The sequence below is a fragment of the Canis lupus genome, chromosome 11, assembly GCF_003254725.2.
Source record: "Canis lupus dingo isolate Sandy chromosome 11, ASM325472v2, whole genome shotgun sequence".
NCBI lineage: Eukaryota > Metazoa > Chordata > Mammalia > Carnivora > Canidae > Canis > Canis lupus.
This window is the reverse complement of record NC_064253.1, coordinates 20391676-20413268: the sequence shown is the minus strand read 5'-3', so window position 1 is coordinate 20413268 and position 21593 is coordinate 20391676. Positions and strand designations below refer to the sequence as shown.

Below are 21593 nucleotides of genomic sequence, written 5' to 3'. Positions count from 1 at the left end.
TTGTCATTACTGGTGCTCACATCATCCCTTCTTTTGCTACTATAAACTTTGTTCAGTTGGCTCCTGAGACTCTTTCCTATTTTCTTTGTTGGTATCTGAAATGATAGATATTTCAGTTTTATTTTATGTATTAGTCCTAGACATGGAATGAACTATTTCTTATTGTTACTAGGTTGGTCTTGTATTTCTAGGTCTTTTTAGTAGATAGAGCTAGAAATGCATTTTTATTATTTTTAAAAAATATTTTGTTTATTTTTTTAAATTTTTTTAAACTTTTATTTATTTATGATAGGCACACAGTGAGAGAGAGAGAGGCAGAGACACAGGCAGAGGGAGAAGCAGGCTCCATGCACCGGGAGCCCGACGTGGGATTCGATCCCAGGTCTCCAGGACCGCGCCCTGGGCCAAAGGCAGGCGCCAAACCGCTGCGCCACCCAGGGATCCCAAATATTTTGTTTATTTGAGTGAGTGTGTGAGAGAGAGAGAGAGAGAGAGAGAGTGAGAAAAAGCATGAGTGGCAGTGGGGGCAGTGGCAGAGGGAGAGAGATGAGCAGACTTCCCACTGAGCAGGAAGCCTGACCAGGCTCCATCCCAGGCTCCTGGGATCATTACCTGAGCCATAGGCAGTCACTTAACTGTCTGAGCCACTCAAGTGACCCTAGAAATGCATTTTTAGAAAGAGAAAATACATAATGACTTCACACTGAAACTTCTGAATCAAATTGAAGACTAAGGATTTTTACTTAATTTCATGGATCTTTTTTTTTCCCCACACCCAATATGAAGTAAGCCTTTTACCTTTTGAAATGTCTGAACATTTCTTTATTCTCCCTTATGCTGAACTGACAGGTTCACTTGGTATAGAATTCTGGGTTGAAATAGTTTTCCATGAGAACTTTGAAGACATGCTCCATTTTCTTCCAAGCAACCAATGTTACTATTGAGAAGTCTAATGCCATTCTGACATTTTCTTGTATGGAGACTTTTTTCTTTTCATTTAAGGGAGCTTTTAGTATATTTTCTTTATCCTTATAGCTTTGGCATATCACTATGAAATGTCCAGGTGTGGATCTTTTAAAATTAACCCTGATCCACACTTGCTTGGAAAGATGGATAGGGAGAAGTATTCAATATGTAGGTGGCCAGTTAACCTCTGGCTTTTAGCTCCTCTTCTGATGCTTGCTCTATGTGGCATCGGTGGTCTCTGAGTCCAGAGGCAGGGAGGGTGTGTGAATAGGTGGATGTAGTCCTCTCTGTGAGGGTTCTGGTCTTCATGCACTCTGCTTCATACATAAGCATTCATCCTTCCAGCTGCTGCTTTATAGAAATGTGTTAATAAAATCCTTTATCTGAAATCTTGCAGATAAATCCTCTTCTGTATTGAAGAAGAAAAGAATATGCTTTGCAATTTTTACTTATCGTCTCATCATGGACTCTTGGAAAGAGTGGAGATGGACATGAACTGGGAGCCTTGGCCCTCCCCTAGCTCTCTTCCCTGACCACTGGCTCTTCTCAGTTTTTGCAAGGGGACTTGCTCTCTCTGAATTCTGTTCCTTCACCCCAAAATATTTCCCCTTCCCCACCTCCACCCCACACAGACTTTGTGCCTGGTGACTCCTGATCATCTTCCAGTCTATGGCCCTTCATCAAGGTGATCCCCTTGCTCCTTCACTAGATCTGCCCCCCCCAACTTGTGCTCCCCTCACATTCTTTACTTTCCCCAGTGTCACACATCTCCATCCACTCCCATTACCTGCTCACTGCCTGTCTCCAGACTCTGAGCCCCTTGAAGGCAGGATCTCATCTGCCTTGCACATCATGATACTCTTCAAAGTCGTTCTCTCTGGGCAGCCAGCAGCCAATATGTGGCCAGCGTGGTTTTGAGGAAGCCATCAGGTAGTAGTGTGGGTGATGAGCTCGAGAGAGTCATGTTGAGGAGACAGATTGGGAGCTGGAAAAGCCCTGGACTAGAGCAGAGGCAGGAGGGAGGGAAAAGAGAGCCCGGCTGTGCAGAAGTTTCTGAGGATGCAGGATTTGGCCACACATCCTACAGAGGTGAGGAAACGTGAACATTCAAAGATGACTCCACAGTTTCTGTCTTGCAAGAAGAAGAAAATGGTGTTGCTGTTTCCTGAGATGGGAAATATTAAAGAAGGGAAAGGTGCAAGTTGAGTTTGGACAAATTGAATTTTTATGTTAAAGGGTGTTTGTAGGTCACCTGGGAAGTAGCTGCAAATGAGGACCTGGAGCTCAAGAAAGGCATCTGGGCTGGAGCTACAAGAGTCATGAGCTCCTAGATGGTGGACGACTTGAGGGTGTGGGCAAGGCCTTCTAGGAAGAAGCAGGTAGGCTCTTGGGGAATGTCAGTCCTATAGGAGTGAGTGAAGGAACAGTTTGTGGAGGGGAAGAGGAAGGAATGGACAGAGAGCTATGAGGAGAGTCCCGAAAGCCAAAGGAGGAAAGAGTTTCAAGAGATAAGGACAGAGAGAAATGACTAAATTGTGGCATGCCCATGTCCTTGAAAGATGAAGAAAGAAGAGCCGTATATAGTGATGAGGAATTAAGTGCAAGTATGATTTTTACTAAATGAACCCGGTGATTTCATTCAACCATATTTATTGAGGGCCTACTGAATGTCCAGGTCCTGGGGATTCATGAGTGAGCAAAACAGCTAAAAATCCCTGTCCTTATGGGGCTCACAATATAGTGGAGGAGACAGAGGACAAATAAGAAAACTGAAATACACAGTATGTGAGAAGCAAAGGCTAGCATAGCAAGCATAATTGTCAAGTGCTAAGGGGCAAAAATAAAGCAGGGAAGAGAAATGGGAAATGTAGGGAGTGTTGTGAAGTCGCATAGGGTGGCCAGGGATGGTGACTTTTGAGAAAAAACTCAGAGAGTGAGGGAGTGAGCTGTGTGAATATCTTGGGAAGAACATACCGGGTAGAGAAAGGACTATATTGGCAGTGCTCCAGGGACAGCTCGGAGTTGTGTGGCTACAGTGGAAAGAACAAGAGAAGGGGTCAGAGAAGTAATGGGGGCTTATATCATGTACCACCTTGCCAGCCTTGATATAGACCAGGGCTTTACTGTGAGGGAGGTGGGAGCCATTGCAGATTTAGGAGCATGGTAGTGACAGGATCTAAGTTGTGCTTCAACAGAATCGCTCACTAGCAAGAGACTGGGATTGAAAGTTCATGCTTGGAAGCCCCAAGGCAATGATATGCAGAGTATAGAAGGAGAAAGTTCAAAAGTTGGAGGTGTACTCAAACAAGATAAACATTTCTGTGGACCAGAAATAGATCATCAATCCAGGGACTCAAACACAGCCCCGATAGACTCACAATCAAGATGCAATGGAGATATCCAGAAGTGCCAGTGGCTAAATGCATTCCCCACAAGACCCATTGCCGAAAATCAGGTGCTGGGGTGGAGATTGTGCAATGAGATGTACAGTTTTTCATGTTTTCTTTCTTTTAAATCCAAACTCTAAATGTATATGAATTCTACTTTTATTTATGAGCGGACAAATATCTAGAAAGACACACATGGGAGTAGAGTGGGAGGTTGAGGCAGGGGTCTCCCAGTCTTTCCCTTTTCTAACCTTTGGGTGTATTTGGATCTTTGGCTCAATGAATATGTACACCATAACACAGAAAGCAACAGAATTCTGGTGCAGTGTGGAAGAGTAGAAGCCACTGGGTTTGGCCAATAAGAGGTCATTGGTGGCCTCAACAAGACCAGTTTCTTGGATTTGTGGAGACAAGGGATAGGCTGCCAAAAGACACAGACACATGCGTGAGTTGACAAGTAGACTGCTCTTTCAAGAGGTTGAATAGGAAAGGGAAGGAGGGAAACCAGAAAGGTCCATGGGGCAGGGGCAGGGAGGGAAGACAAGACTTGGTGTCTTCAAGGAGCCTCCATGAGAAGGTGAAAGGAGGAGGGGAATGAGAGATTTAAGATCTGGGAAGAGGAAGGAACAACTGACCTGCTAACAGGGAACACCCCGAGGAAGAGCCAGGAGCTCTTCCAGGCGGCATCCTGGAGCCCCGAGGGTTGGTGGTCCAGGCAGCACCGCTAGATATGGGTGTTGGGCTGGGTGGAGAGCGTGGGTAGGGCTCAGGGCTCTGGAAGCTGGCCCATACCTAGCAGCTTCAGTTGTAACACAGTCTGTCTGCTTCTCACCTGTCTGGATTTCTCTGACTCTGCTGTGAGGGCAAGAAGTACTCCTGCTGTATCCCTGTGGCTCCAGCACACAGTAGGCCCTCAGTTAATGTCTGTTGATTGAAGGAGTGGATTATTCTTGTTAAAAAGAAGTCAAGTGGGAGGGCTGGAGGCGCGGGGAGAGTGACTAATGTTTGGAGCTGTGGCTGGGGAATGGGCCAGGGCAGTGGCCGGGAGCAAGCTTCAAATTTCTAAGCGACTCTGGGAGGTCTGCTGAGCATGGAAACATCAGGAGGTAGTGCTGTCAAGCAGCATGGCTGTGATACATTTTTTTCTCTCTCATGCAACTCTGGGCAGTGCAGGAGCATGCAGAGAAAGCAGATGGGTTTTTTGTAAGTGAGTTGACCTGCTGTCATCCTCTCAGTGGAGGCCTAGAAGAGTTAATGTCACTCCCGAGGCCCTGGCTTCCTTCCTAGAGAGGGTTTCTGCCTTGGGTGGGCTCATTCTTTGTGTTTGTAGCTTCTGTGACCAGAGCAAATTAGTGTGTAAGCCTCAGCCCAAATGTCACCCCCAGGGAAGCCTTCTCCTTTTCTCTCCTCCTCATATCTTCCTCTGGGTCCCCAGCAAGGGTCCCATGAGCCGCCGCCGTAGGAAGCCTGGGCTGGGGTGGGGGTCGGGGGCAGTGTCAGCCAGGGTGGAGCACTCACTGGGAGGGTGAGACCCAGGGTGGGACATCAGGGATTCACCAGCAGGCTTTCCTCAGGATTGCTGAGCCACACAGAGAAGGAACAGGACATTAGCTGAGACCTAGAACCCCAAGATTCTGGAGGCCAACTGAATGCACACAGGCTAGGAAAGGGAGATGGGTATCAGGGGACAAGGTGGAAGTTGGCAGACAGACCACAGCAGGCTGCTGGCATGAGGTAGCTCAGGTTTGGGCTTAATAATGCTGCTGCTTGTGCCTTTTTATTAGACTTCCTACACATTTTGCTTTGCTGCAGGCAGATTCTTAAAGGGGTGGCCAAGTTCAGCCATATATTGTTATAATTAATAATGTTTATGTTGGCCATCCTGTTGAACTCTGAACTCTGGCAGGCAGTAACCATGCCTTATCCTCATGCCCCCGGCACACAGGCCATGCTCAGTAAATCTTTGTTTTGCGAAAGAGTAAGTGACCTCATTCAGTCCCAAACCTTCTACAATCATACTAGCACGGGCCAGCACCATCCCAACAAGAAACCAGCCAGTCCTTCCTCTCCACTCCAGAAGGGACTTCACAGATGAGAACAAATTCTAATCATCCTGTATCTGCAAGTTGTCAGAAAAATGGACTCTTATCTCAAATGACTTTGTCTATCCTGGAGTCAGAAGAACAAACTTATTTTATTTTTTAAGTGAAGTATAGTTGACACACAACGAGCCATTAGTTTCAGGCGTATAACATAGTGAACTGACAACTCTGTGCATTATGCTGTGCTCACCACAAGTGTAGCTACCATCTGTCACTATACGATGGTATTTCAATATACTTCAGGCTATAGTCCCTGTGCCGTACCTTTCGTCCTTGTGACTTCATTTCATAACTGGGTAGTGGGAGCCTGTACCTGTACAGGCTCCCACTACCCTTCACCCATGTTTCATCCATCCCCCTATCCCCCCGCCCTTCTGGCAACCATCATTTTCTGAACTCTCATGACTTCAGGCACCTCCCCAATAGCCATTCTCCCCTTCTTTCTGTCAGGACTCAAATTCTGTTCAGATAGCAATGCTTCTAAGCCCTAAGGGACAAATCATTATTGTTTGTCATGTGGGAAATTATCTCGATGTGATGCAGTGTCTAAGTACTCCATCAGGCAGGCTGTTCAGAGGTCGTGAGCAGAAGGACTTAGAGACCAATTTAAGATCGTTGAATCACCCAGTTTAAGGATTCAAATTAATGCTTGCAGTGAAAAACAAGGGGAAAGATGGAGCAGGGGAACCCACTTAGGGTAAGGTGTAGGCACGGTGGAAGGAGCCCACTGCCTGAATCTTGTGTTCCCTGGCCTTCACATTCTCCACCCGTCCCTCCCTCCCTCCCTCCCATCATCCTTCCCCACTGAGCATGGTCATGAGAACCAGAGTCGAGGGGCTTGGCAAACAGAAGTTTCCAGGAGCCAACACATGCTCTATCAAAGAAACACGGGAGCAAGTACCCTTGGCTACAACCATAGCATGCGGATGACCCTATGGAAAGCTAGAGAAGAGCACTCAAGAGATCAGGATGGGATCATAATGAGGGCCACCATGGGGGTGGGGGGTGGGGGTCATTCCCAGCTGGGGATGACAGCTGTCAATCTGGAATTAGCATGGTCCTAACCTTACAACTTGGTTTTTCCATCCCTTTTTGTGTACAAGTAACACTCTTGTGTTCTTGTATCTTTTTAATCTATGTTCAACATCCATATGTTTCATTTATTCTGTGTCTAGCACGTCTTGCAAGTTACCAACTACTGTCTATACTTAACACATTTTATGAATTTTGCCTGTCTTTTATTTTTTTTGTCTTCTACAGCAGACTTAAATATTCTCAGTAGTACAGCCAATACACATTATTGTACATAGTGTAATATACACCTTTGGCAATCCTAGAACTTCTGAGTGGTCATGTGGCAAATCTCTGGTCAGTGAGTCCCTAGGGGGAATTTTTAGGGGGCATCTGGGAAAGATTTTCTTCCCTGACAAAAGGCAAAAGCAGTGTACAGAAGAAATCCTTTGTCCTCTTTCTGATCTCCATGTGTCTTTGGCAATGAAATAATGAGTGGCACATAATATACACTCAACAAACCATTGAATGGGTGAATAAAAGGCACCAGCGCCCAACTTTAATACCTGTGACTCTGAAATCATGCTTTGTCTTCTGATAAGCTTCATTCCTAAATCTAGGGTTGGGAAGATGGAAGCAGGATAGTGAAAACAAATCTGATGATGATCATTTAATAATAATAATAATAATAATAATAATAAATTAACTGCAGCTTACATTTATTGAGAGTTTACCAGGTCAGAAATGGTTCTAAGCATTTCACACTTAATCCTCACACTAACCACATAAGGTGGAAATGATTATTATCCTTGTTTTGCACATGAAGACACGGAATCACAGAATGTAAGGTAAATTACCTGAGGTTACTCACCTGACAAGTGGTGGGCCTACTGCTGTAAAATTACAACAGTGTGGCTTTACACAACGCAAATTTGCTGTTATATGGTTCTAGAGCCCAACGCAGTCTTTCTGGGTTAAAATTTCTGTTGGCAGGGCTGAGTGTGGTCCTTTTGCAGGGTGTAGGGTTGAGCACATCTCCCTGCCTGTTCTAGAAGCTGTCTGAATTCCTTGCCTTGTGGCTGCATTAATTCTGATCTCTGCTTCCATTGTGACATCTCTCTTTGACATTCCTGACTCCCTCTAGCAAGACTCATGATTACATTGGGCCCATCTGGATAATCCAAGATAATTTCTCTGTCTCAAGATCCTTAACTTAATCACATTTGCAAAATCCCATTTGGTTTGTAGGGGAATATATTTACAGGTTCTAGGATTAGGAGAGGGATATCTTTGGGGAGATCATTATTCTGATTACTCCACCATCCTGCCCATGCAGGTCCTGAACCAATGGGCCCCCCATCCTGTAGCAGAAGCTCTGTCACACACCAAGGAATGGAGGAGTGTCCCCTCAAAGCTTTGTCTGCTTTCCTAAGAGCTTCTATTTTGTGCGAGCATGAAGGAATACTCAGTAGAGCAGTAATATGAACCAAACGGCTGAGTTATGGGGCTTTGGCCTCTTGTCCATCAGTTCATCTAGATTGTTTTTTTTTTTTTTTAGATTTTATTTATTTATTCATGAGAGGCAGAGACAGAGGCAGGGGGAGAAGCAGGCTCCCTGTGGGGAGCCCGATGCGAGACTCATCCAAAGACCCCAGGATCATGAGCTGAACCAAAGGGAGATGCTCAACCACTGAGCCACCCAGGTGTCCCTAGATTGGGTTTTGTACATTAACCAGATCCTTAGTTCTATTTTCATTCTTCAGTCAGATGGCCTCATTCTTGTGTGTGTCTGTTCTTTATTGCTAATTTGTTTTTATTTCTATTCTGAATTCAACTTAGAGTAATTTCTGTCAGTTTCCTTGAACTCCTGCCTCTATTTTCCCTGGCCAACCCCTTGGTTGCAGGTAAAACCTTACCTCTCAGCTATCTTGACTCAGACTCACTGATTCCTCTGGATTCCTTTCAGCAGCAGCCCTTTCCAGATCCAGTTTGTCCCTCTGAATGGATTCTCACCAGAGGTGTGGTTTCCAGGCTTATTTTTAGTTGCAGAGGAACCCTTCCTTGAAGTGAAAGCCCATCATATATGGCAGATGGAATGGAGCTGTCTGTGGGGAGGGGGTACAGCCCCTCCAACTGGACCCATTCTCCTCTCCACCCTTCTTCATGGCTCTTCTGGGCCCGAGTTGAAAGCCATCACTCTGGGGACTCTTGAGTGGCTCAGTGGTAGAGCATCTGCCTTTGGCTCAGGGTATGATCCTGAGGTCCTGGGATCGAGTCCCGCATTAGGCTCTAGGGAGCCCGTTTCTCCCTCTGCCTGTGTCTCTGCCTCTCTCTGTGTGTCTCTCATGAATAAATAAAATCTCTTTAAAAAAAGAAACAAAAGAAAACCATCACTCTGCATGTGGATTTGCTTCTCCCTAGTTAGCTGTCTCCTGTCCTGATGGCTTACTTCCTTAAATGCCTTGGCCAGCATGAAGCATGTGTCCTCTCTCGAATCTTTGAAGGTCACATTTTCCCCAACAAGCACAACATTTTAACTTCTCATCTCTCTAGTGTGTCCCCAGGTGGGGCTTCCACTCACCTGCTTGTGTCCCATCCGTTCAGCCTTCAGGGCTGAAAGCCATGCTGGAAAAGGCTGGCTGGCCAGCTGCACATCACCTGGCCTCTCTACCATGTGACCATTTGAAGTCCTTCACTTAGGCCATAGCTCTCTGGTTACTGAACAATTGACATATTTTTTTTTTCCAGAGAATCTTCTTTGGTCACAAGCACCTTGGAAGAGCAGAGATGCTTCCAACTCAGGGAGGCAGGGGTTCCATGAGCCTGTGAGGAAAGGGGTGTGGAGGCCAAGCTGTGGGCAGGATCTTCCGGCAAGCCACATGGGGCCCCTTGTAACGCTGGCGTCAACCCTTGTCCTCCGACCCTCCAAGCCAGGTTTGGAGTGGGCTACCCTCCCTAGTGGGCAGCTCTGGATGGCAGGGAGTCCCGACAAACTGGGACTGGGGACTTGTGGGTGTCTCTGTGGCCCATTTACTGAGGGTTTCCTGGACATCTTGGAACACATTATGTGGGTCTTTTCCAAGCTCTGTTCTTTTTTTCTTTTCTCATTCTACATAATTATTTCCATACCTAATCTTGTACTTATAATTGTGTATCCTTTCTCGAAGAAAGCCTTCCAAATTCTATAGGCTTCAGGCCCTCTAAAACCTGGATGTAAATAAATAAATAAATAAATAAAACCTGGATGTGTCCCTGCAAACCATGGTCTCGGGGCTCTCCCAGTGGACCCAGGGACCCATGCTCTAGGGGGGGTTCCTAGGGGAGGCAAAGATTCTCATCTCCAAGGCTTTCCAAGACATCTGTAGTACTTTGTGTACAGGATGTCCATGGCACATGTTCTGGTGGAAGGCAGGGAGGCCTAAGTTTTGAAGTGCTTCTTGTCCTGTCCACAGCATGCCAGTCCCACTGTAGAACCCTAAGGCAGAGGACAACTGGAAACCCATGAGGGTAGGGAAGGGCTACTTTCTGCTGGTTACTCTCCTTGTGCCACACAGCTCCTACACCCAGCTTTGGTGCAAACTTTCTGGAAAAAGGATTCAGTGTGGTCCCTTCTCTCCAGAATGGCTTTTTCATCGGGCTGGGACTCCTGGTTTAGGCTTCAACCTGGCAGTACTGGTGCTTGACTATAATTCCTAAATCTAGCTTTTAAGAGTCACGTATTACATAATGGGAGATTTTGCCTGCCTGGGACATCTCAGGACTTGTGAGTTCAGTGCCTAGGACCCAGTAGGTTTTTTGGATCTGCTCTTTGCTTTGCATTGTTTCATAGCCATTGATACAAGTCAGATGTGAAAGCCAGTGATAGCTAACACTATTTTTTTTGTTTTATTTTAAAGATTTATTTATTTATGAGAGCGAGCGAGCAAGTGAGCGAGCTTGCAAGGGATGGGAGCAGAGGGGGAGGGAGAGAGAGAATCCCAAGCACATTCCCCACTGAGCATGGAGCCCAATGTGGGGTTCAATGTCACAACCGTGAGATCAGGGCCTAAGTTGAAATCAAGTCAGATGCTTAACCAACTGAGCCATCCAGGTGCCCCAGCAAACACTATTTTAAAAACGTGTAGGGACACTTCTAGATATAGATAGTGGATTAAAGCTTCCCCAAGGCATTTCTCTTTCTTAATTTCTAACAAAAGAAAGTAAATAAAACTACAAGGGAAATTTCCTATCAGCAACCAATACAATCAACTTCAAATTTGGCATCCAAAGAAAGATACAGAAGGTTTTGGAATGCTATGGAGTGGCGCAACACATCTCTGCTTTCTCTCCTGTCCCGAATGCCCAGAAATGGGCAAAATCCTGAACATTCTCCCAAATGCTCCTGAATCTGAAAGGAAACAGATGTGAGTCATGCCCTTATATTCTTCCTCTTCTGAATGAACCATATTTAAAAGGGTGCTGGGGAGAAATAGGGGAAGCAGGGAGTATGACCCATGGAGCTGACTCAGTTGATGGAAAGAAAACGCTTAGAACAACACTCCAACTGGGAAATTGATGCAAAGCCTGGGTTCTCCCCTTTCCTTGCAAAGGGTATCTAGTATCCTTCTCTCCATCCCCAATCAGGTGACCTGAGCCTTGCGCAGGACATTAATCAGAACCTCAGGACAGGAGCACATGCAGGAATTCCAATGAAGACTGCACTGTGCTTCAGTTGAGCTCTCCTCTCTCCCTTCCTCCCCTCCAACTTCCAAAAAGTGTACAAAATCCAAATACCCTGCCTCTCACTTAGGTCAGAGGGAAAAATAGACTGATCTCAAATAGCGGGGAGATAGTCAATGAGCTCCTCTCTCCTGCCATCATGTTACAGAAGCATAATGTAGGTCTGGACAGAGTTACCAAATCAAGATGAAAAGAAATGGATGCCAACACATGGCAGCACATAATTAATGATAAACAGAGGGGAAAATAGTTGGCAAAAAACAAAGCCTCCTCCCCCTCTCGCCCCTACTCCTATCTCCTGCCAAAGGAAATTGCTTTCAATTGTTTCACATTGAAAACAACTTAATAAGAACACGAATTCAATAATCGAAGGCTCAAAGATAGGATGATAAAACGAGACTTGATAGCAAGGAAACAAAATGAGGACAAAAACAGCATTATGATAGAACTAAGAAATAACTTAGAACTAACAAGAAAGACAACTAACCACACAGAAACTCACATTCCTGAACTGGGGCAGCTAAACAAAGTAAGGAGATTTAAGAAAGTAGAATTACAGAGCACCTGGGTGGTTCCGTGGTTGAGCGTCTGCCTTGGCTCAGGTTATGATCCCAGAGTCCTGGGATCGGGTCCCACATCAAGCTCCCCTCAGGGAGCCTGCTTTTCCCTCTGCCTATGTCTCTGCCTTTCTCAGGAATAAATAAATAAAATCTTAAAACAAACAAACAAAAAAAGAAATTAGAATTACTAGAAATGGAATACATACAAAGATGATCCAACATAAGGATTAACTGGTATCCCTGAAGAAGGAAAATAAAAAATAGAGCCAAAAGAGAATGCCTAATGCAGAAAAAATGTAAACTGCAGATTGAAAGACCCATTATGTTCCAGAAAGGCTGGATTCAGAATGTTTAATACTAAGACATGTCTTGGTTAAATCAATGAACTGCAAAACCTGATGGAAAGTGACTTCTTTAGGCATACAAGTAGGACAAAGAGGTCACCTACAAGGGGGAAAATTCAGACTTGTTTCAGATCTTTTCCAGAGAAGAAAGTGCAACATCTACCAGACTCTATGGGAAAGAAGGTGAGACCCAAGAATATCATACCTGGCCAAGATCTGGTTCCAGTGTACAGGCAACAGGCAGGCATTCTTAAACATCCAAAACTCTTCTTGATAAAACAGCTTAGCGATGAAACTCAGTCCATGAAGAGATGAATTGAAATGAAGAGCTTGCAATGGAGAATCCTTGATAAAAGGCTTGGAATGCATTTAAATCTACAATGTATACCAAGTAACTGCAATTATATTTCTACAGAACAGAATATGTTTCTTATAATCCTGGACAATGTAACAATATTAAATAAGTAACAAAAGTCAGGAGGCAGGGCAAGGGAGATTGGCAAGTGGAAAGGATCATGCACGTGTGCGTACACACACAATTCAAATGTATCATTTAAAAAAAATGACTGAATATCTTAATGCTTTTCACCATTTTTGTTTACTCTCAGAGGTACCTTTCAACAAGTAAGGTGGTAATTGTGGTCAAGAAACATGACTTGAAAGTCAACTCTTCCTTCAGTTTCAAGTAAAATTAAACGTCATACTTCAAATTAAAATAGCATCTGGGGATCCCCGGGTGGCCAGTGGTTTGGCGCCTGCCTTTGGCCCAGGGCGCGATCCTGGAGACCCGAGATCGAATCCCACGTCGGGCTCCCGGTGCATGGAGCCTGCTTCTTCTCCCTCTGCCTATGTCTCTGCCTCTCTCTCTCTCTCTCTGTAAGACTATCATAAATCAATAATAAAATAAAATAAAATAAAATAGCATCTGCATTTTGCTCCAATTCTTGTAAAGTATCTCTGTGATCTCTCTTCCTTTCTTTAACTATGCACAAAAAGCTTTCTGGAATGATGTGATGTAATAGTCATTTCTGTGGTCGATTCTGAAAGGTCGTATACAGCTGGTTATTTTCTTGCATGTTACTTTTTAATATTTAATCTTCCGATACATCTACGAATAAACAATTTTAAGTATTAGAAACAAAATTTTCTCAGACAGCTCACTGCAATAGAATAGTCCAAAAACAGACTCAGCAGAGAGGGCTGCTATTTCCCAGCATCTACTCTAAACATTTTATGGAATTTTTAGCATATACATGATGGCCAGGATGCAGACCCCATTTCCTAGCTGGGGTTCCGGCCGATAGGATGTAGGCAGAGGTACCATATGGCAGCTTGTGGGTCATTGTTGAGTACTTGATCATTTTCTCTTTATCACCTTCATTCTTTCCTGCTGTCTGGAATGTGGATATCACTATATGAGACCAAGAGATCAAGACTTTGAAAGCAAAGGGACACAGAAGGTGTGTATAGTGTGTCACATCACCTAGACTGCCTTTGTGGATAACATGAGGAAGAAAGAAACTTCTGTCTTGTGGAAGCATTGGAACCGAAGCCTAACTGACCCACAGACCTACACGTATGCATAGAGAAATCTAGACTCTGATAACTATTTGCATTGTACATCAGTGGGGAAAGACTAAACACCTGGCTTGGCACATGCACAAACAAATCGTCCTTGGACCTAAACGTGACAACAATTTTAAAAACGCTTTGTAAGGGATCCCTGGGTGGCGCAGCGGTTTGGCGCCTGCCTTTGGCCCAGGGTGCGATCCTGGAGACCCGGGATCGAATCCCACATCAGGCTCCCTGCATGGAGCCCGCTTCTCTCTCTGCCTGTGTCTCTGCCTCTCTCTCTCTCTCTCTCTGTGACTATCATGAATAAATAAATAAAATCTTTAAAAAAAAAACGCTTTGTAAGAAAATGCAAAGGGAATATCTTTATGAATGTGAGAGAGGGAAGGACTTTTTAAAAAGATGTTTTATCGTAGATATCAGAAAGGAAACAATAGGTAAACTATACAACACCAACATTTTACTCTTTAGTATGACAAAAGGAACTATAACAAATGTAAATGACAAGCAACAGTGAAGTCTGTCATGTTCAAGTTCATTGAGGTGCCAGATGTGTATATGGGGTGGGGGCAGAGGGGTGGTCAACTAAGCAGAGAGCTGCATATCCATTCCTTTTTACCTCTCAGATAGTGGCAATGCATATTAGCTTATAAAAATATCTCAGAACTTCTACAGAAATCTTTTTTTTTTCTCGTGTGGAACTCAGCATTCATACAGTTATTTTATTTCTAACTGTGGGACCATTGTGTGTGTTGTGTGTTGTGTGTGTGTGTGTGTGTGTGCGTGTGTGTGTGTGTGTAACATCTATGAACTTCTCCTGGGTGTTTAAGGAACACATGAGAATGCTGCCATAAGAAGTAACCCTCTGCTTCATGTAAGAAATGATTGTGGCATTCACCTTTGTGTGCCCACAGGTAACTCTTACTCCTCCCATAGTTTTGGCCAGTAGTAGCATTGGAGGGGAGATGAAGGAAGTGGAGAGGGTGGAGATAGAGGTGGAGGAGAAGAAGAAGAGAGAAAAAGGAAGAAGATGAAGAAGGGAAAGGGGAAGAGGAAGAAGAAAGAAAAAGAAATTTGGGGTTTGGGGAGTAGGTGTAAATTCCTCTAGTGAAGTGAACATATCTCAAGAGAAGGAAGTCAGCTGTAATTTGGGTTGTTCCTTCTCATAGCCATCAGCTGGGATTACTACAAGTAGACATTTTGAAACATGTCCGACTAGGGAAAAAAGGATCATTTTTAAGATAACTTAGGGGGTGCCTAGGTGGCTCAATTGGTTAAGCAGCTGCCTTCAACTCAGGTCATGATCCCAGGGTCCTGGGGTCCAGCCCCCCATGGGAGGTGTCTCTGCTCAGCAGGGAGTCTTCTTTTTTTTTTTCTCTCTCTCCCCCGCCTCACTGCTCATTCTCTCTCAAATAAATAAATAAATAATCTTTAAAAAAAAAGATAATTTAGGGCAGGTTTCAGAGAGTTGTGATGCAGAAAATGGCATTTGTGACAGATTTCTTACTAGTTATGGAGGGAAAAAAAGGAAAGAATAGATATGGTCTAGGATGGTCAATTCAACATTGATCTGTGTGTGTGTGTAGTCTGTTTGTGTGTGTGTGTGTGTGTGTGTCTGTCTGTCTGCCTGTCTCTCTCTACTCTGACATTAAGGCCTTTATAGTCTTTTTTTTTTTTTTTTTAAGATTTTATTTCCAAGTCATCTCTACCTGCAATGTGAGGCTCAGACACACAACCTGGAGATCAGGAGTCTGCTGTGTGCTCCACAAACTGATCCAGCCATGTGCCCCAAAGCCTTTATGGCCTAGAGAGAGATTTTACTAAGCATTTTATTTCAAATATAGTTTAAAGCTCCTTACTTATTTTGTCTCATTTAATCCTATGACATAGGTACTCTAATTCTTGTTTTTAGGATGAGGAAGAAGACGAACACTTAATTGTGTAAGGTTAAAAACTTAGCAAGGGATTAGAAGCAGGATTCCAACCCAGGAGATTTGCCATTGGTACAACTCATTTCCCCACTGCTCTATCGCTTGTGGATAACTACTATGTAGCATGTGAAAACCACCACAGTAGAGGGGAACAAAGGGAACACATTGAGTAGGAAAGGACCACTGGAGTCAGTTTAGTTTAGTGACAAGCTACAAATTGGGTGGGAGAGGAAGAGAAAGCCATTTTAGGGTAAGAAATTTACCTACCTGCCTGCAAGCCAGTGGAAGGGTCAGGAAGGGGGCTCATCTTAAATCCAGGTGTGCCAAATCCAGATATGGTCTTTGGGCACCTCCTCCCAGCACAAGTTTCTGAGTAGGAAGAACAGGCCACGTTGTTTCTCAGAAGATATTGGGGGTGATGTGGGGGAAGTATGGAAGGCGGAATGACCGGAGAGGAGGCCAATGGAGGAGCAGGAGGCAAATCTTGCCATATTCCCAAAGAGAGAGCAGAAAGGCAGAAAGAAGGGAAAGAAAAAAAAGAGTTTTGGAGGATTTGGAGCTAGATTTTGTAAGGCTGGTCAGTGAAAAGGACCAGAGCTCACTGAAGCCATCGGCTTGCTTTGAAGTGTTGTTTCTCTGAGATTTATGAACATTTTGAGTAGCAAGGTTAGCAGAGAGAATGTGCGTGCCCTGAGACGTGTGGTTCTCTTTGCACGGGGCCCAGATTCCACTGCGACGTCGCCTCCAGTCCCTGGGGCAAGCAGGGTGATGAAACTTGCAATCCTGCGCCTCGACGGTCGAGGTGAAATGAGCATCCTGCGCATTCGTTGCGCAAGGACTCAACCCGCAGGAATGGAAGGCTGGTCTCTTCCCGGGAAGGCCGCCCGGCCGGACTCGCAGGTCCCGCCCGGGGTCCCGCCCAGGCTCGGATCGGAGCACCAGGTGGGGCCCCCGGCCCCCGGCCCCCGGCCCCGGCAGACGGGCTCCGGCGGCCTCTCCCGGCCCCGCGCGGCAGCGAGTGGGCCGGTGGTCCCAGGGCATTGGCCGGCCCCGACGGGGTGCAGGCAGCTCGGTGGCGGGGACACCCCTGGGCGCCCGCAGCACCCCACTGTCCTCGCCGCGAACCTGGCTTCCTAGCTCGCGGGGCCCAGCCCCAGCCCCAGCCCCAGCCCCGGCCCCGGCCCCCCGCGCCGGCTGCAGCCTCGCAGAGACCCCGCACCGGCCGGTGGCGCCCAGCCACTGCCCCCCCGACCCCGCGCGCGGACTACAAGTCCCAGCAGCCCCCGCAGCCCGCACCTCCCGCCTCGCCGCGGAGACCCCCGGCCGTCCCAGCGCGGCTCGGGCTGCGCTCGTGGCGGGGCCGGGCGGGGAGGCCGGTCCCGCGGGCGGGGGCGGGGGCGGCTCCGCGACTTCTCCCGCCGCCGCCGCCGCCGCCGCCGCCGCCGCCGCCGCCGAGGGGAGTTTCCAGGAAGTGGCCATATTGGATCCATTCAGCCGCAGCCGCCCGGGCGGAGCGCGTCCCGCAGCCGGCTGGTCCCCTCGCGGCCCGGGTGCTCGCCCCGGCCCGCCCGCGCGGCGCGGAGCTCGCCATGGCGGCCACTGACCTGGAACGCTTCCCGGTGAGGGCCCCGCTGGGCCGCGGCGCGGGCGGCGCGGGCGGCGCGGGCGGCGCGGGGAGGGGGCCGCCCTGCAGCTGCCCGGGGGCGCCAGGCGGGCTGTCAGCTCCGCGCGGCCGGGCCTCGACGCCGGGCCGGCCTGGGGCCCCCAGAGCGCCTCGGGCTCTGCGCAGCGCCGGCCTGGCGCCCCGGGGCGTCGGGGGGCGCCCCCTTGGGCGCGCGGGACGCGGACCCCTTCGCCGCAAGGAGCCAGTAGACACCTACCTGGTTCCAGCCAGGTGCGAGGGCAGGCGGGGGCCCCAGGAGCGGGACGCGGGGCAGTGCGGGATCCTCCGACCCCCGCGGCTCCCGGGGAGCCAGCCGCGCAGGTGCTCTCGGATGGGCACCGCCTGCGAGGATGAAGCCCAAAGGCTCCGAGGGAGTCCTTCAGGGGAGCCCAGGGTAGTTGCAGACTTGGCTCCTGGAGCCCTGGGGCCTGCTTTGCCTTCTCCCTCCACTTGTCTCCCCTCCCCACCCCCACCCCCCACCCCCCACCCCCCACCCCCCACCTGAGCGCCCGGATCCTGGGCTTCAGTGGTCCCGTCTGGGGCAGCCGCTCCCCCAGGAACGAGGAGCGATTCTGCATTCAGCCAAGTGGATGTTTGTTTGGGCCCCAGTCTGGACGTGCCTTCTGCAGGGCTACCGGCTGGGGTGGTCCCCTCAGGGGTCTCTGTGGGGCTGAGCCCCACCAACAGGCAACTTCCTAAAGATGTTTATAATTCACCTGGGGATGGGGGGAGCCTTTGGGGGATCGTGTCCGCCTGTCCCCGGGTGTCTAAGGCTGGATCTGGGTGTGTCTGGGAGGCTGGGCTGTGACAGTGAAGGAAGCTGTGTCCTCTTGCCAGCATGTGAGGCCCTGGTCTGCGAGAAGGGGGAGGGAGGGCCCGGGCCGTTGGTGGGGGGCGGGGGGGGGGGGGAGCGGCCTGTGAAATGTTGAATATGTGACTGATAAGGAATTGGTTCTGAGTCTAAATAAGGGAGGTAGGACTTATGTAATTAATGCTATAAATACTATCATCTGAATTTATGCACGTACATTTTCCCTTTAATCTGAAAATACATTTGTTGGTCTACTTTGCAAATATGCATAAATGAAGCAGAAGCTGTTGGTTTCATAATTTCTAGACTGAGGTGTTTTATTCCCATCGAGGAGGGGGCTCTGTGTCAGTCAAGTAAGTTTAAATACGGGGAGGAGCGGAATCAGAGGTTGGGTGAATCAGAGGCTTACCTCACCCCCGCACTATAAATTGGAATTTATGTACCCAAGGAGGGTAGTCCCTGAATCCTAAGAGACATGCTGATTAGCTGAAGGCCAAGAGATCTGTGAATGTTTGCGCATCTGTGCATGCATGTCTGTGTACATTTTTTGTGCCCAGCTGACCAGAAAGTTATGTCTGAGTCTTGTCTGTGGCCAGAGGTTGCTCTAACAGTTGGTCTTGCTGGTGGGAGCAGTATGTAGGGTAACCGGAATCAGATTGCCTGATATGAATCCTAGACTACTACTCATTGGCCATGTGACCTTGAGCACATTAGTTAACCCCTCAGTGTTCTTATCTATATAATGGCATGAAAATATTACCTTCCTCCTAGGGTTATGGGGTGGATTCAGTAAGAGAATCCTGGTGAGGTACTTAGAGCAGTGTCTGGCACATGGTAAGGATTCCATAAATGACACATGATACCTAGTGCCTGAGTGGATGTGGAAACTGACCCTCTTTGTAAGAAGGCAGCAGAAAATGAGTTTGCTCCATTACACGGTCCCCTCCCTCGGGCTCCGTTCACTGTATGCCCAGAGATTGTCCTCAGTCCCTGAGCTGAGAAGCCTGATAGCACTGCCTGGGAGGTGGGGTGCAAAGATTCCCTCAGATTCCCCGTGTTGGCATTTCTGTGAGGATTTCAGGTATTATGTCCTTGGTAGGTCAAGGCACAGAGAGGGGATTGACTCAGGTATGGCTGTACAGCCTGAGCTCAGGGGCCTTGGTTACTGCCAGGTTAAGCTGGCTGAATGAACGCCTTCCACACCCTCTGCACTCTGAGCCGTCAGCCTCCTGGGAGGACTTGCATAGGGTTGATTTGGGTGGAGACCAGGGGTGGGGTTTGGCCTGAATTTAGGAGTCTAGGCTCCATTCTCCTCTCCCGGCTTGTCATCCTGGGAAAATAATTTTTTTCTATCTTGCTATAAAATGGAACTAATATTCTTCAAAGAGTTTGTGGAAGGTTAATTACAGTTAAGGACATGTTTAGAGATATGCTTTGGTGTCTCTCCTGCCTCAGGGTTGACTTTGGTGTTAAGTGCTGGACATGAGGCTATGATTTGATTGAACCCCGCCCCCCACCCCTCACCTCAGGCTGGTTTAGTGGTCAACCGGGCACCGGCTGGCCTGGGAACTGTCCCGTCTTGGAGCTTAGATGAGCATACGGAGTTGTACCTCGAGGTCAGTATGTACTGGGTTCCTATTCCCCGCATGCTATCTACAGGCTCAGTAGCCTTTACATCTTGTGGCTAGGCTCTGCTCAACCCTAGGTCAGCTGAGGGGTGGTTAGGGTTGATGTCTCCTGGCTGTGCGTGTCTGGGAAGCCCTCCGGGGAGTTTCTGTTGCCTCTTGTCTTCCTTGAGCAGCCAGACTCCTGTGTGCTTTTGCCATGCTCCTCCTCCTTGCTGGGTCCCAGGGTTTCCTGCCCCTAGGGCCATCTCCTGTGTTCCTTCAGTCAGAATCTGATGGGGCAGGGTTCAAACTCCAAGGCAAGGGAGGCTATAGAGTCAGGAGAAGTGGAGCTGTGAGGGGGAGAGGGAAGAAACGTGCAGCATGGCAGCCTCACGCCTGGCATTCCTCCCAGCCAGTCACCCCCCCACCATCTCCGCTTTATACCCAGCACCATCTGTCACTTCCGTTGTCACCCCTGTAATCTTGACACTTCCCCAAGAAGCAGGCTATCCAAGGAGTGCCTATTCTGTCCCTAAAGCAAAAACTGGTGGGAAGGGGTGTGGGAGGCAACTCTCTCGTGCAACAGGGTTCTGTCATGGAGTGGTATCTCCCTGTCCTGGAAAAATGGCCAGGAACCTCCTTGCTGAGCCATTCTGAGAGAGATACGAGAGCTCAGCAAGTGACATCTGTGAAGCTCTCAGTGCCTGGTGGTGGTGAGAGGTCATAAGTGAGCACCACCTGCAAGGCTGTAGCTCTGCCCCACCTCCCTCATGGGCATCATGCCTTGCTCTGGGAGCCAACTTCAGGAAAGTCTGCCTGTGATCTTGTTTGAAATGGGTCAGAGTAGGGAGGCTGGTGGGAAGGGACCGGTGATCCAAGGGAACACACAATAAGGGACTGACCAGGGTAGGGAGAGAGAAGGTGGCAAGAAGGAGCCCAATTACAGTGTCAACAAGATGGGAGAATGGATGAGGCCTGGGAACCCAGGCCTGACTTCTGTCAAAAGCTTTGGGTGGCAGGGAGGGCTCTGGATGTTTTGTGCCACTGGGTTGTGGATGGCAGCAACCTGCACTCCGGTGATGCTGCAGGTGCTGGACATTGGTTAGTTTAGGTCTGAGACCCAACCCCAGCACCTGAGTAACCCTTGAGATGACAAAGATGGTGAAGCCCTCTGAATTTTGGGCTCCAAGATGGGCTAGGTGGAAGTATGTATTTGGGACATTAACTACCGTGAATGGCTCTGTGGCTTGGGTCCAGCTGCCAGAAGAAAGCAGCTGCAGGATGACAGAGCAGAGGCCCTGAGGGCTGGCTGGCCTCTGTGTCCCCTGCAGCTTCTCTAACCTTTCTGCGCCTTTGTTGCCAGCATGGGTCTTGGGGTCCCCAGGCATGGCCCCAAAGGTACAAGCTTTGCTAGACAACCAGACATGGAGCTGTGCAGGCAGGAGGGAGACACATATAACTGGGGAAGGGATGTTTTCCAAGGGCAGCATGCCATCATGATAGAGTCGGAGTGTTCTTTCCTGGAGCCGTCTGTATCTTCAGGACTTATATGAGGAACCATAACTGGGAAGAGGTGATGGAAGACAGGGCAAGGAACATCTTGGTTGTATCTGTACTTTAATTGTCCTGGGTGGTCTTGAGGCAAATTAGGTATTCTCAGAACACATGGCTTCCAGGCAGTTCTTGGTCCCTATCCTGGAAGCCATGTTAGAGGGATAGTGCCAGGGGAGGAGGGAATAAGGACCCATTTTAGATTGTAGGTGTCAGCTACTCTTTGGGGGGAGGTGGGGGCTCTTGGGCTTGGGCCACCTGCAGCCCAGGGTACCAGAGAGGCTTTGGGCATGAACCTAAGTCCACTTTCCAGACCTGGTTTGGTGTGAATTCCAGGGTTTGAATCTGATACATTGCATGGCACTGGGG

At 48.1% G+C, this 21593-nt stretch overlaps 1 protein-coding gene and 1 long non-coding RNA gene across 13 annotated transcripts in view; one reads left to right on the top strand and one right to left on the bottom strand.

Moving 5' to 3' along the window:
- Positions 1-799: 799 nt before the first annotated feature.
- Positions 800-17721, bottom strand: LOC112650254 (uncharacterized). The gene is made up of 9 exons (XR_007413961.1): positions 17473-17721; positions 15860-16075; positions 12295-13197; positions 7338-9289; positions 7033-7082; positions 4872-4932; positions 4186-4277; positions 1754-2131; positions 800-1435 (listed from the first exon to the last, which is right to left on the bottom strand). It is a non-coding gene; the product is annotated as an uncharacterized LOC112650254 (long non-coding RNA).
- SEPTIN8 (septin 8) overlaps positions 16432-21593 on the top strand; it is a 26519-nt gene continuing 21357 nt past the window's right edge. For 7 of the 12 annotated variants that reach the window (XM_025433003.3, XM_025433002.3, XM_035696840.2 and 4 more), the window contains exon 1: positions 16432-16534. In XM_025433003.3, the coding sequence (XP_025288788.2) occupies positions 16445-16534 (90 nt within the window). In that variant the 5' untranslated portion in view covers positions 16432-16444. Of the gene's footprint in view, positions 16535-16928; positions 17212-17362; positions 17487-21593 lie in introns of those variants that run through there. The other 5 variants (XM_035696841.2, XM_049116061.1, XM_025433004.3 and 2 more) reach the window with 5 other exon arrangements.